The sequence below is a fragment of the Malurus melanocephalus genome, unplaced genomic scaffold (genome assembly GCF_030028575.1).
Source record: "Malurus melanocephalus ecotype Western Australia unplaced genomic scaffold, MMel_1.1 scaffold_47, whole genome shotgun sequence".
In the NCBI taxonomy this organism is placed as follows: domain Eukaryota; kingdom Metazoa; phylum Chordata; class Aves; order Passeriformes; family Maluridae; genus Malurus; species Malurus melanocephalus.
The window spans coordinates 920170-933995 of record NW_026623279.1 but is presented as its reverse complement, the minus strand read 5'-3'; the positions used below and the strand labels follow the sequence as shown (position 1 = coordinate 933995).

Genomic DNA, 13826 nt, shown 5'->3' with positions numbered 1-13826 from the left:
TTTTAATGCAGTTAAATAAAAGCAAAATYATTTTGCCATCAAATCTAATCCTCTAGAGAATTTCTGTCATATCTTTTCCTTTGCATCCAGATAAACAGTAACTCAAAGTTCTTAAATATTTTTCTAAGATAGTGCTTGATGTTTTGAATGTCTTAACAAGTGATCAGAAAATTAAGTGTCTGCTGCTTGTTTTGAAGCTCTTTATCTAGGAAAGATTAGAAAAGCTTCAATAAGCCTGTCTTAACACTTGATTTTGCTAATAGTGTTATTTGACTGAATTTCTACTTTAAATAAACTGATGTCACTGATACTCTTTTTTTCCCTCCTGTGTATAGAGAATGAAGTTGAAGTGTGGAATTAGACAGCTTTTTTGTGGGTGTGGAGAAAGCAGAGATGAGCTAGTGATGATTTAAGAAAAAAATCAAAGCCTTGCTTGCCTCATCAAGTTTCCATGCGGGGGAAAGAATCTAATTGATCTGTATATATGAAAAGACGCTGAAAATGGCAKAATAAATGGACACTTTTCAATGGTGACAAAAATCACATTTGGRTTTCTCATATGGAAATCACTTTTATCCATATTGAAGTTGTAATGTTTTATTTTAAGTCTGTTTGAAAGGTCTAGATGTTTAATGGATTTTAAAACAATCATGGCAGTTTTCATGGAGCCTATCTGCAAATAGTTTGGGGCTTTTGTTGATTTTATTTTCTGTTAATCTGCAGTGTTACCAGTCACTAAGCATTGCACATGTATTCAGAAACCAGTGCTCCAGATACCAGACTTTGCAGTCAGGAGTTTCATCTATGAATTTAATCTACTGTTATTGCATGAGTTTATAAAGTTACCTAAATTTCTAATACAGAGCAATGGGAAAAACCTAATGTGAAACTTAACATTTTCAAACTCTTTGGGGACAACAATGTTCRTAATTTTCTTTCCTGTTGCACCCCTTCCCCTTGCCCTGCTGYCATTAGTATTATTGCATTTTCCTCTTCAGGAAGCTCATGTAAGTAACATCAGTGTCGTGGTTAGGAAGATAAGGTATTCTGTACTTTTTGTCAAAATGTTGTTTGTTTAAAAAAAAACCCTGGTTTTAGTGGAAAGATATGCTGCAATGATGAACTTTTATTTAAATAATTAGAGTGAAAAATAATGTCACAAATTACTTTGTCAAGTTAACTGTTAGATGCTGCTCAGCCTACTTGCCATATGGAGGAGTYTAATTATTAAGAGTAGGAGTGATTTGCTTTGGGAGCTTTAATTGAAAGATTAAAAGAAGCTCACTCTGAGGCTCAAGCATTTGAAGATTTTAGTGACACCTTATGTAAGGATTTAAGATACAAACATGTTTGTTGACTTTACTGTGAATAGCTCTTTTGAACATCAGGTAAAATTCTTGAAAACACTTGCTTTTTAGTATTTTCATTAATCCCTGTTGTATCTGGCACTCCARTTTGTACACAGGTCTTCAAAAATGRTTGTTCTCTTACAGGATTTTGCCTTGCAAGGTGTCACTGACTTGATTAAGAAACTGCAATGTATTAAAACACGTGGAAAGCTAAAGCACAACAGAACTGTAAGGAAATAGGAATCCCAGTTAGGTGAAGATGTGTTTGGCAAAGGGTTGGAGATGCTGTGGACACCTCCTTTGTGTGTGGAAAATGTAWAGAAATCTGCTTCTGTCATCATGGCATACTGAAATAGTTATTTTTAAATGAGAGCATGTACTTAGGAAGCTGATGCTTTATAGTACTTGCCTTTTCTGCGAGGCTTCCCTTTATCCCAGATGGCTTTTGAGGAGTCAGGAATCATAAACCTAGCACAACATGGTACACTTCTGAATTCATCAGTAAAAGGCAGGCGTGGAAACCCTGTGGGTTTCCATAGGACTGCCATATGTTATTGTAAAAAAAAAAAAAAAAAATTTTTTTGGTTAATGCTGAACATCCTCACAGAAAAAAAGTGATGTGTAGTAGTGGGTCTGTTCATATCGCTCCAACTGCTGTGTTGCTCTGAATGAACTAATGGGAAAATTTAAAGGCATTTAAATTTTAAATTTGGAAGAACCTATCTAATTCCAGGTATTTGTGAAAAATCATGAAGGTTTGGTGTGCCCCTGTATTTTTAAAAAGGCTCTTCCAGGCATTGAAAAGTTCGTGACTGGAACTGTGAACACCTGGTTGGAGTCATTCTGTCAGGGCTGGCACAGCCACAGCTTTTGTGCTTCRGTGTCCATATGCAACAGGAGGTGCGTGAGAGAGAACTGCAGGCTTACTCYGTGTTTGTTGGTCTGTCAGTCCTTTTTATTCTGAAGTCTGTAACATTTGCAGCTGCTTAGGGAGAAGTGAATGCAAGATGGATGAAAGACCTATGCGGTGCATATTACCCTTTTGCTTTGAAACTGCCTCTGATTGGGTATTCCTACATAAATTTCAGGGGCTTTGCTGAGATGAGCGCTTGAAGATAAGGGTGTAATTAATTTTCCTTACTGCCTTGTGTTGACAATGTCACATTTTAAATTAAACTTCTGTTGTCTTCAGTAGATGGAATAAAGAGCTGTAATTTTAAAGGGAAATTTTAAACTGATTTTTTTTTTGTAATCTCACCCTATTTTAGTCTCACCCTGTTTTAGTCTCAATGAAGAAGAGAGAAGTGGGGCGAAAGGAGGGGTTGAGTTAAAGGATGTGAAGTGTTATTTTTCCCTTTATCTGTAAATACAAAGTTTTCTTTRCCTGGGGTGGGCTAACTGTGCCTTGGTTCATTATCAGACTGTCTCCTATGGTCTGATACTCCCACCCTTGCCTTAGAGCTGGGAGGCAATTACTGCCTCAAGGCAGAAGGAAGGTTTGCCTTAAAACCCTCTGCCAAGTTTGTTGAGCCACGAGTYTGCTGCTTAGTTTCTTAGGAACAAATTCCCTCTTTATTATGACCAGTAGTTCTGAAACTGCCTTGCTTCTGAGTGACATGAAAAACTGAGGTATAAAATAACTCCTGCCTGGAGTGCATATCTGTGCTTTTATGCCTCTTGTCCACCTTCTCTCTTTTGTTTCCYTTGCTAATTCTTTGGTGCTCTTCATTAATGGAAAGCTCAAATTCCAAGCTTTTGGTTCACTCCCTGAGTGAGTTGATCATCTCTGTTCTTTTCTGGGATGATGATTTTGGACTGAGTGTATTTATGACAACACTCCAGACTAGGACAGAGAAATTGATCTACACATTAAATAATGTTTGTCCTTAAAGTACAAGAGAAGGTTTGGAATCCCAGAACACCTTCAATAGTGTCAATTCAAAGTGGAAAAATTATCAGCTAGTCTTGTGATTTGTTGTGGGGCTTCAGGGCTACATTTATTGTGTTTGCTGTGTTTTGAGGCTTTTTCTCTTGGCTTTTATCTTAGAAACTTSCCAGACATCCAGTTCACAAGCCATACGTCATCTAGTATTAATTTGAATTGTTTTTGCCATGCAGTTGAGGCAAACTACTGCATGATAGAATATTGTGCAGAACTGCAGATGATTTAATTTTAATCAGCTGTTTTTTGGATTTGGTAGGGCTCTGTAGGAATGTCTGTGAAATGCTTTTCAYTTATTCTTTGGGTTGTGGCTTTGTAGTTAGTTTTGAGATTGTTCTCTGAAGAAGGGGATGACCAGTGTTGTCAGTCTGTCAGTSAAAATGTTCAATTTTACCAGATGAAAATGTGCTTGAAAGTAAATCTGGATTCTCTTTAGAGCGGGTTAATTTTTATTAGAGTCGACATGTGGTCCTGCTCTGTTTCTCAGTCCCAAAAAGAGCAATTGGCACTGTATCGGCTCTTAAGAGAGATCAAGTGTTCTTGGAGCCAGCACATGGGACATTTGAAGCACAAGCAGCCTGTTTACTTCTCTCAAGGAAAGCCATAGCTCTTTGAAGTGCCTTCATGCTTAAATATCCTAAAAAGGCATATTTAAGATAAGTACCCTGATTAAGGAACCGATCAACCTCAGTTGGGAGAAAATGTACTCCCAAGAAAACATTTTTGATTTGAAAAACTGGGCTTTCAGCTGAAGAAAATGGAAAAACATTTGCGTGCTTGCAAACTGTGAACACATGTATCTGAAATCTAATTCCATGTTAGAATAGAATTAAGTACAAATTAAACAAGTTGGATGTGTTTGAGGGATCTGATTTTTTTTTTTGTTCTGACAATTAGGCTTTCTTCTAGCTTAAGGTACAGTGTAGATTGAAACCTGTAATGCAAAGATTGTTCTTCTGATATGATTGTATTTAAGTAAAATAATATTTTTTGTTCATGGCCATGGGAATTTAATTATTAGAAGAACTTTGAGGTGATTCATTGTTATTGCAAGGGAAACCTTTCTGCACCAAGCACCCTGTAATTACAGGGATAGGTCCTTTAACCCCTCCAATGATAGTAATTTTTTTCATTGCAAGGCAAAAATCTAAAGACTGAGTATTGTGCAAATTAAACCTTTTTTAAAAATACAAAGATGGGCAAATAAAATAGATATTTTTTTAAATGTTAAAAAAAACAACTTCATAAAATACCAGTTGCATTCTGAAGCTGAAAATTATATGGTTTWTGATTGGTCTGGTTTAATATTTAGTAATTAGTAATAATAATGATTTGTATTTTAGTAATATTTAATATTTAGTAATTTAGTAACTAATAAATCTATAAATGTGTCTTTGAATTACATGAAGTAATTCTACAAGCAACATCTCTCAGTTCTTGGACAGGGTCAGTGAAATGTATGGGTTTTTTCTGTTGACTTTTTTTTTGTTTGCTTTGTTTTTTTAGTTGATGCATGGAAACAGATAACAGATTTCTGTTAACTTCTGTATAATAACACTTAAGTATGAAGCAAGAATGCATTAACTCATGTCTAGCTGTGGAAACCAGTCCTGTTAATTATGTGTCTGAGATTCCAGCTATGTCATGGTTGTTATCTTTGCACTTCCTGCATTGAAGCCTATGCATTCCTTTATTTTGATTTTTAATTATTTTAGAATTTATATTAGATAGGCAGAATAATGCTAACCTAGCTGGTATGAAATGGTAAAACAAAAAATTTATTTTTATGTGAAAATGCTTGATTCCTCTCTTTTTCTAGATGTGCTTCCTTGACTTATGTAAGTGAGCCTTTTAATAAATACTATAGAAACAGGAAAGCTTAATCCTTTGATCAGAAGAAGCAAAAATTACTCATACACTCCCTCAATTTGTACTTGCACTGATATAAGAGTAGTGTAACAGTTTATGGAACCAGTCAGTGCATTTTATAATGGTGAGTAGAGTTGAAAATTCAACTTCAAAAAAAAAATTTCTATATCTTTCTCCACCTTCTGTTCTTTGCTGGTGTTCAGTACATCAGAATTAATGAAATAGTTGCTATTAGTTAATGCCAGGGTCTGTGCAAGGCCAGAAGGCCAGTGTGGTACTGGTTGATCATCATGCATTGTAGAATTTTGGAACATTTGGCATGGGCTCAGCTCGGCTGAAGGGAAAGAACACAAATTTAGCATCTGATGTGGTGCAAGCTGAGCCATCAGATGTATGCAAATCATGAGCCTTCAGTAATGAATGCAAATGAAAATGTACTATTTTTTACTTGGAATCCTGCTTTGCGGTTTGTGATCAGAGTGTACAGAACTAATACATCGTGTACTACTATCAGCTGAATTTTCTTTGCAGTGTGTTTTCTGCTCTTGCAGTTCTCCTGGAGTATTTTGTGTCCAGTAGTACTATGTATTTAGAATTTGATCTGCAATGTGATTATCATCCCGTTGTTAAGTGTTTATGAAGCTATGACTGTAGGACAGGACAATTCTTTTTCTTTTCCTGTTTAGTCCAATCTTTCAGAAAGGAGGTTAGGAAATGCGATTACTTTATTTACCATTGCACCAACCTAAACTAAAGGTGGATGATAAAAAAAGTGGAGATAGTTTTGACTCTTCATTTTGTTTTTTCCATCCCAGTAACTTACTCTCCCAGCCTTTTTTTTTTTTTTTTTTTTTTTGTGACTCCTCCTTGGATTAAAAAAGAGTTAACTTACACACACAACCCTTTCACTTTTTTTGTAATAATTACTATTTTACAGTTAAATTTGACATGTATGAGCTGGTGGTTATGTGCAATGAAGTACAGGTACACAATACAGAAATTTAAACCTTTTCTTTTGCTTGGGATCTTTATATTCTGAAGTGACCGTAAGTAATATTTCTATTGTGTTTTGTTTTTTTTTTTTGTCCTGCCCACTTTAGATCCCTGCAGTTCACTCAGCCCGCCGTGCTTCACTGAGGAGGACCGATTCAGCCTGGAAGCTCTCCGCATGATCCATAAGCAAATGGACGATGACAAAGATGGTGGTATCGAAGTAGATGAAAGTGATGAGGTAGGAGTAAAAAAACTTTACTTGTTCCAACACAAAAGTCTTTTTATCCTTTTGTGTTGTATGGCTGCTCTTTATCTTTCAGCACTTGAGTAGTCATTGCTGAATTTCTTAATTCAGCCCTTTCCTCAGACAAATATGGAGGGACAGTCTAATTCCTATATTTGCCTGAAGTGGGATGTTACTGTCCATTGTTCTAGCCTAAAGGAAAGTTTTGTATGACTCTCTATAAAAGCTGCTACTTTTRTGATTGTTGTTGGAGGTAGGCAAACGGTGATGGTTTAGCTTGCAGTGAGGTTGATGTGGTTGTTCTCTTGGTGTTACAGTTTCTCTGCTCAAAGTTTTCTTGCTTAAGGCATCCCTGGGCTTCCCTGTTTACCTTAGATCTGTTGCAGGCACTTCATGGTGCAAAACAATACCTGTTACAGACAGCAGTCTAGAAGAAAAAATTCTGATTTTGCTTACATTTTGCAGGCAAGTAATAAGAACATTGTGCTTACTAATGGTAAATCAAGAGCTATGAACTGAAGAAGGTTAGTTCAGACCTGCCTGAAATTTTTTGTGCCTGTGCTTGAATTGTTTGGTAGGTAGGCTCCTGGTGGTCCTGGCAAAGGACCTTGCATTTASTCAATTTTACTGTTGGGATTCTCAAAATTTCTGGTAGGAATGGAGTATCTGTTGTTTCACTGGGCTTGTTTATTTTGCTTTCTGGCCATTGTTAGGCACAGGCTTTAGAACCACATAGAGTGAAGATGTCCCCTAAAAATGAGGGTGTTGTCATGTGGTTTTGACACCCACTTCCACTGTAGATGGATGGGAGAAGAATGACACACCTGTTTTGTCATCCTTTTTACAATATCTAAGGGAAGATTGTTCTCCCTGAATGAGTTAAGTTATGAATTATCATTGGCAAATTTAACATGATGCTGCTTACCTTTCTGTGTGCCTTTGTGCAAACAGCATCAACAAGCCCTATCCAACCTGACCCTGAACTCTTCCAGGGACTGGGTCATCCACAACTTCTCTGTGCAACCTTCAGTGCCTCTACCCTCTGAGTAGAGAATTTGCTCCTAACACAGTCTAAATCTCTCCTATTTTAGTTTAAAACCATTCTCCCTTGTGCTGTCGCTACCTGCCTGTGKAGAAAGTTGCTCTCCCTCTTTTTTACACCCTTCTATATGTATTGAAGKTTGTAAAAAGATCTTCCTGGAACCTKCTCCAGGCTGAACAGAGGTGCTCCAGTACTCTGATCATCCTGGTTGCCTGGACATGTTCCAACAGGTCAGCATCTTCCTTATGCTGAGGRCCTGGAGGCAGCACTCCAGGTGGGATCTCACAGAAGCAGAATAGAGGAGCAGAATCACCTCCCTCGACCTGCTGGCCACTCCTATGAATGTACCCCTTGATGCAGCTATGAATGTAGCCCAGATGTAGCTGCCTTTCTAGCCTGTGAGTGCACACTTTCAGCTCGTGTYCAGCTTTTCATCCAGCAGCAAYCCCAAGTCCTTCCTGGTAGGGCTGCTGCCAATGACTTCTCCCAGTCTGTGCTCATGTCTTGGATTGCTCCAACCCAGGTRGAGCACCTTGCACTTGGACTTCATGTGGTTCTCATGGCCCCACTCCCTAGGTTTGTCCATATCCCCCTGGATGACATCCCGTCCTTCTGTTTGTACAACTGTGCTCTTCAGCTTCATGTCATCTGCAGACTTGCTGAGGTCAAGTGACTTGATGTCACTTTGTTGTTGATGAGGGCATCAAAGAGCCCCTGTCCCAAGAGAGAGCACTGGCAGGCATCACTCATCACTGCCTCCACTGGACATGGAATGATAGACCACAGCTGTCTGGCTGTGCCCATTCAGCCAATTCCTTACCCACCGAATGGTCCACCCTTCTAATCCATCTCTCTTCACTCTGGGGGTAAGGATGTTATGTTATTGGCACCATGTAAAAGGCTTTTCAGTGCTTCAGTTATTGGTCTTCCCTCATCAACCACTGCAGTCAGTCCATGGYAGAAGGCCACCAGACCAGTCAGACACTATTTGCCCTTAGTAAGGTTTTGCTGGATTTTCTCAGATCACCTCATTGTATGTATAAYACTGCTCCCAYGAGGATCTGCTCCATGATCTTCCAGAATACAGAGATGAGGCTCACTGGTCTTTAGTTTCTCAGGTCTTTGTTTCTTCTCTTTTTCAACAGGAGTGATGTTTCCTTTTTTGCACTCACCRGGGGCTTCACCTGACTGCCGTGACKTTACAAAACTAGTGCAGAKAGTCTACCTTGTGTTACTGTGGAATATTTGGGACAGGCACATTTCAGTCTGCAAGCTGAAACATTAGTGATGGAGTGTGAGCTTYCTGAGGAACTTCCCAGCACTTTGATTGTTCCTCTTGACTTGTACAGCATTTTATATACATGGAAGATGAGAAAGCTAAAAGAAAAGACTGAAATATTTATACATTGGAAAAGTTTTATTAGTATTCAGAAGAGTTGTCCTGGTTTCCAATGAGCCATCTTTATATGTGACCTTAGGTTTCTTCCTCTTCCAGAGGAAGCAACAGAAGCTACTCTAAAAACCTGTTTGAATGGCTGAAATTATAATAGTTGATGAGGCTTGCTGTTCAGCTGAGGTAATTAGAGATGAGTGAAACTACATGTTCAAACTACACATTGTGCATAAAATAAGATGACTTAATTGTAGCCCTTGTTTCTGCTAGTTCATTTTTAATTATTCGAGAAATATTTAATAACCCACTCCCTGCAAATTAGCGCTTTTCTACATATAAYTTCTATGCAAATCAGTGATGAATATGTATTTGCATAGAGTGCTTTCTTCTAAGACATTAAATGCAAACCTGAAATTAATGAGAAATGCAGTTTAATTGCAAGTTCAGCTAGTAACCTCTGTTTTTCTTGTAGTTATTTTACTAAATCTTTGCCATAATCTTAAATGATCTACATTTACACAACAGTTACATAGTTACCTGATTACAGTAGGCCTGAATATATACTAAATATATCCTATTTATATTTCAGAACCAGATTTTTTTTTGTTCTGTCACAGTGGGTAACGCTGCTTATGTTGATTAAGAATGAGGACTGATAATTAAAAACCCCACTTTATTAGAAGTAAAGCTTACATGAAATACAAGAATTTTACTTAACAGCAGGGAATGGATTTTCTGGTTTATGCTGCATGGTTTTTACTTGGAAGACTCCTGAAGGACAACATATTGAGTATGTTGGTTAGATGTTCATTAGCTTTTTATTTGGCAGGAAGAATGTGACAAAATAGAAGAACTTTCTGCTGTTTTACCAGCACTACAACAGTGTTACAGGGGTATATTTACACCAAGGAAGGAAGTTCTTCTAAATAAGTTATTTTGAGATGGGAAGGTAAAAAGAGCTAAAAATGTTGAACTATTTATTTTAACTATTTTAATTTGGTAATCCAGTTAACTCCCAACAGTGATTCCAGACATTTCATCTGTACACAGTTTATTTTTCCTAACGTTTTCATGCCCTGTTTTATGTTGCAGCTTGCTTTTCCTSTGTAAAATGAATACCCACACAAAACCATTATGTAGAGAAGGAGTTTTTCTAGGATATTAGAAAGTTTGAACAAAGAATTTCTTATTTCCTGAAAAAATGTCTGATACTGGAAGATGTTTGAACATACTTTTATGGACTGGAAGGAAGCTGGTATTTAACATTGGTAAAATTGATGTGGGGAAACCTGATCTAAATTTTTAGCGTGGAATTTAATAGTCATCAAAACATGAGGGATTTTGTTGAAGTCTTCTAAGGAATTTAGAGGGGCTYCACTCTGAGCATGGACTAGTTATTTTTTCTTTGGTTTTTGGTACGGTAGTGCAGAGAAAAGGAATAGGGAGGAAGAAAACCCTATTCTTATTGTGAGGGCTGGCTAATATGAATTTTGCTATCAGCTCTAGYTGCTGCTATTACTGCTTTAGTATTTTTATGTCAAGGATCTTAATTGTTCAAACTGGTTTCAAGAGGCAGGCTGTGAACGGGTAACTGGAAGGGAGAATGTGGTGTTACTAAGTGAGGATTTAGTCATGTATTGTGGGAGGCTATCTGCCTCAGGAAGCATCTGGTGCACCATGGAACGTGTTTTGTTTTAATGATGAGACACAASCAATAAAACAGACTTATCATATGTTCACTATTTACATAGGTTTTTCCTGTTTCCAAAGAACTTCCTTGTATAGGTCTTACATTAAGTAATTTCCTCAAGGAATCTCTTTGCGGTGCTAGAATAAGTTGATGTTTTTGAAATATTGGTATTTACTCTGTGTCTAATGTCTCACTGAGCTAATGGCACAGATGTACAATTTTGTGTGGGATTTCTGGATAGATCACTTCATATTTTGCTGAAGTTTTTTTAAGGAGTGAACTGAAATTCTTACTTAATAAAAAATCCTCTAAACTGAACAAATCCTGTAGAAAACCACCAACATCCCTCCCCCCCAAAAAAAACATAACAAAAAAAGTACAGTAAGGAGAAGAGATGGCAGCTTTGAAAGCATCAGAGAATAGCTTTTAGCAGGATGGTCAAAGAAGTTGGAACCTCAGAGATKATATGCCAAAGTGCCTGACTTAAAACTGTTGTTTGGAGGTAAGAATCAAATTGATTCTAACTTTAGTGGCCTAAACCAGGGAAGATAACTTTCTTCTATACAATAATTAAGCAGAGAAAGTAGCTAGTATGATCTAGAATAGTAGTAGTATTAAAGCACTTTGGGTGTAGTAAGTTTGATGGGGATAGGCTTCGTTTTGTTCTCTGGAAAAATACTCTCAGCAAGATGTTAAATGTCCTTTCAAATTCCCTTAATGTTTTGGTTTTGTCCTTGTCGTTCCTSTAATAAAAGTCCTTAGACTGGAATTCATATTTCTGTAAACAACTTAAWATTTTGTTTTCAGCTGTTCAGTCAAATTTCTGTGTGTGTAAAAATATGTGCTGCAGTGGTTCAGAAACTGAAGACATTATAATTGTTTTGTCATGACTCTGGGATGGCTCCTGAGTGTGTTTTACATCTCACTGTGCTGTAACAAACATTGATCTTTCAAACAAGTATTTGGAGCTTCCTAACCAGTGCAGCAAACCTTTTCTCCCAAAGCTGTTGGGTTACTTTGATTTTTTTCATATATTGTGGCTCTCTTAATAGAGGAATTTTTTGAATAATTTTTTTTGTTGCATTCAGCTACTAATGTATTTGTCCCCATGCAGAATGAGCTTTATTCTCCAGAAGTTTTGTGAGCAGCTCTGAAGGTGACTAGACAGTTTGTTCTTTGCGAGCAGGATGGGGAGGCAGGTGTTGTGTGGAACCATTGGTTCCCGGCTGTGCTGTGCAGGGCAGCGCTGCAGAGAGGCAGAGTGTGTTATCCTGGGTACAGTGGCACGGAAACCTTTTCCCACGGGGTTTGGATCAGACCTATCTCACGCCTTGCCTCACTGGAGGTACTTAAACTAATATGGAGCTGTCTGCACCTCTCTRTTTAGTCCTGCTACAATGAAATGATCCCTTGGAAAGTCTGTCTGGGCTTTGAAGAGATCACAAAGTTTACTTTGCAGTAGAATAGCTGCAGTTTTGTCCTGAGCCGCAGAAATCTTTTTTCAACAGAMTGTAAAGGTTGTTTAAGATAACACTTTCCTGGCTATGTCCTACGTTTTTCTAGTCATGTTTTATTAATAATTTTATTATTAAATACATTTTCTGATTTTACTTCATAGCGTCTTTAGAAGTCATTTCTGTAAGGCAGGGAGTCCTGCCTGAACCATAGAATATTGTGTTTTAAAAGCACATTTTTCATCATAATTTACTTGGTACATGTGACATTGCTACAGCTGCAACAAGTCTTGTAGCAGAGATGTGAGGAAWTGTACTGAAAGCCTGTCTCACAGTGACTGAAGGGTTGTTTGGATATTTGAAATTGTAGCTTCTGCATGTTTCCCTTTGAAAGAATAAAACTGAAGKAATAGGTGCTCAAGGGAAAGAGCAATACCTAGCCAGGAGATGTGACTAATGGCTCTTAAAGTAAACTTGTCAGTTAGAGGGTCTATTTTAAGTTGATGAAACTGAAAATCACAAACTTGAGCCTTCACCCAGAACAAAATATAAACAGTACRAAGAGTGCTTCCTGCTGCACTTAGTGAGTGTGGTTAATTTAACACTGGCATTCTCAAAATCTTCAATTGCTTGTTTGCAAGTGTGTCTTGCAGCATYGAAATGTTAACTTTATATAGTGTTGCATTTGGGTTTAGTTTGCAAGTCTTTGATTTTGGTTTTTTTTTTTTTTTCCCTCTTTTGGAATGGTCAGATTTTTTATTTTTAAAATAAATATGGTCTTGCCTCAGATTGTTTTTTGTTATTAGTTGACTGGATTTTGGTGAAAGTTATGGTACTAAAGGCTCTCTGAAGAGGAAAGAAGGTAGTGGTGTACCTGATCCTTGGACTTTTCCACRGCTCCACAAGTCCTGTCCCCTCCAGGCAGGAGAAAGTTTCCTTTGGAATTATTACACACCAAACCTTGGACTTTGGGATGTTAATCTTTTAGAGGTGCAGCTATTATAGTAGTTTTGGGATCAAAACTCCAGTTTCAAGTCTAGGTGTGGTGTTTTTTTATTCTCTACTTGTTGTTGAAGTAACTAATTTGACAAATGATTATTTTTGTTTCATGCAGAGGTTTAGGTAACTTATCTTCTGCTTTCTTGGTTTCAACTTTGTAGTCTTAAAAGGACTTCTCCTTCCTGAGTAATTATGTTGGCTAAGATAATTCTTAGATGTGTTGTTCTTAGAGCTTATTCTTTTAGCCTCCCTATTTAGAGTTATTTTGCTAACCTTTTCTTTRTATACTTAATGACCAGAACAACAGAAGAGAGATTAGCTGCCATGACAAGGAACAGAAAAATCCTCTTTTTAACGAGAGTTTTGTTCTGTTTTTCTGTCTTTCATCAATTTAGGTCTCAGTTCTTTTTCCTAAAGAAGCACYTCCATATTAAGCCACCTTTGAAACAAAGATCTTTTAAACAAAAGGAAGATGTTTGATGTTGTTATATACCCCTTCATTAGTAAATACACTTATTCTTTGAAACACGATGGCCTCTTTCCAGCTATGTGCACTGTAACTTTAGCCTTGTGACCTTGCRGTGTCAGAGAACCTCTTTGAGGAAGTCATCGTGGTTATTTTCACAGGGTCTGGGAGCAATAGGGGTAGGACAGAACAGAAGAGGGGCTTTTGACTTGGAGGCAGTTCTCACAGATGCACAATCCTCCCCTGAGGAGTAACTCGACTGGTTACCGGCTGCTTACCAGCCTGGGTGTTCAAAGTCCCTTTTAAAAAAGGGACGTAGCCASCTATTCCGGTTGGTGTCTCGGTGTAACCGAGGCGCCCCGTCCCGTTGTCCCCCTGTCCCGCT

At 37.7% G+C, this 13826-nt stretch overlaps 1 protein-coding gene across 2 annotated transcripts in view; it reads left to right on the top strand.

The window, feature by feature from the left end:
- STIM2 (stromal interaction molecule 2) overlaps positions 1-13826 on the top strand; it is a 65778-nt gene that overhangs the window by 29296 nt on the left and 22656 nt on the right. For both annotated transcript variants that reach the window (XM_057365040.1, XM_057365041.1), the window contains exon 2: positions 6261-6391. In XM_057365040.1, coding sequence (XP_057221023.1) covers positions 6261-6391 — 131 coding nt within the window. The remainder of the gene's footprint in view (positions 1-6260; positions 6392-13826) is intronic.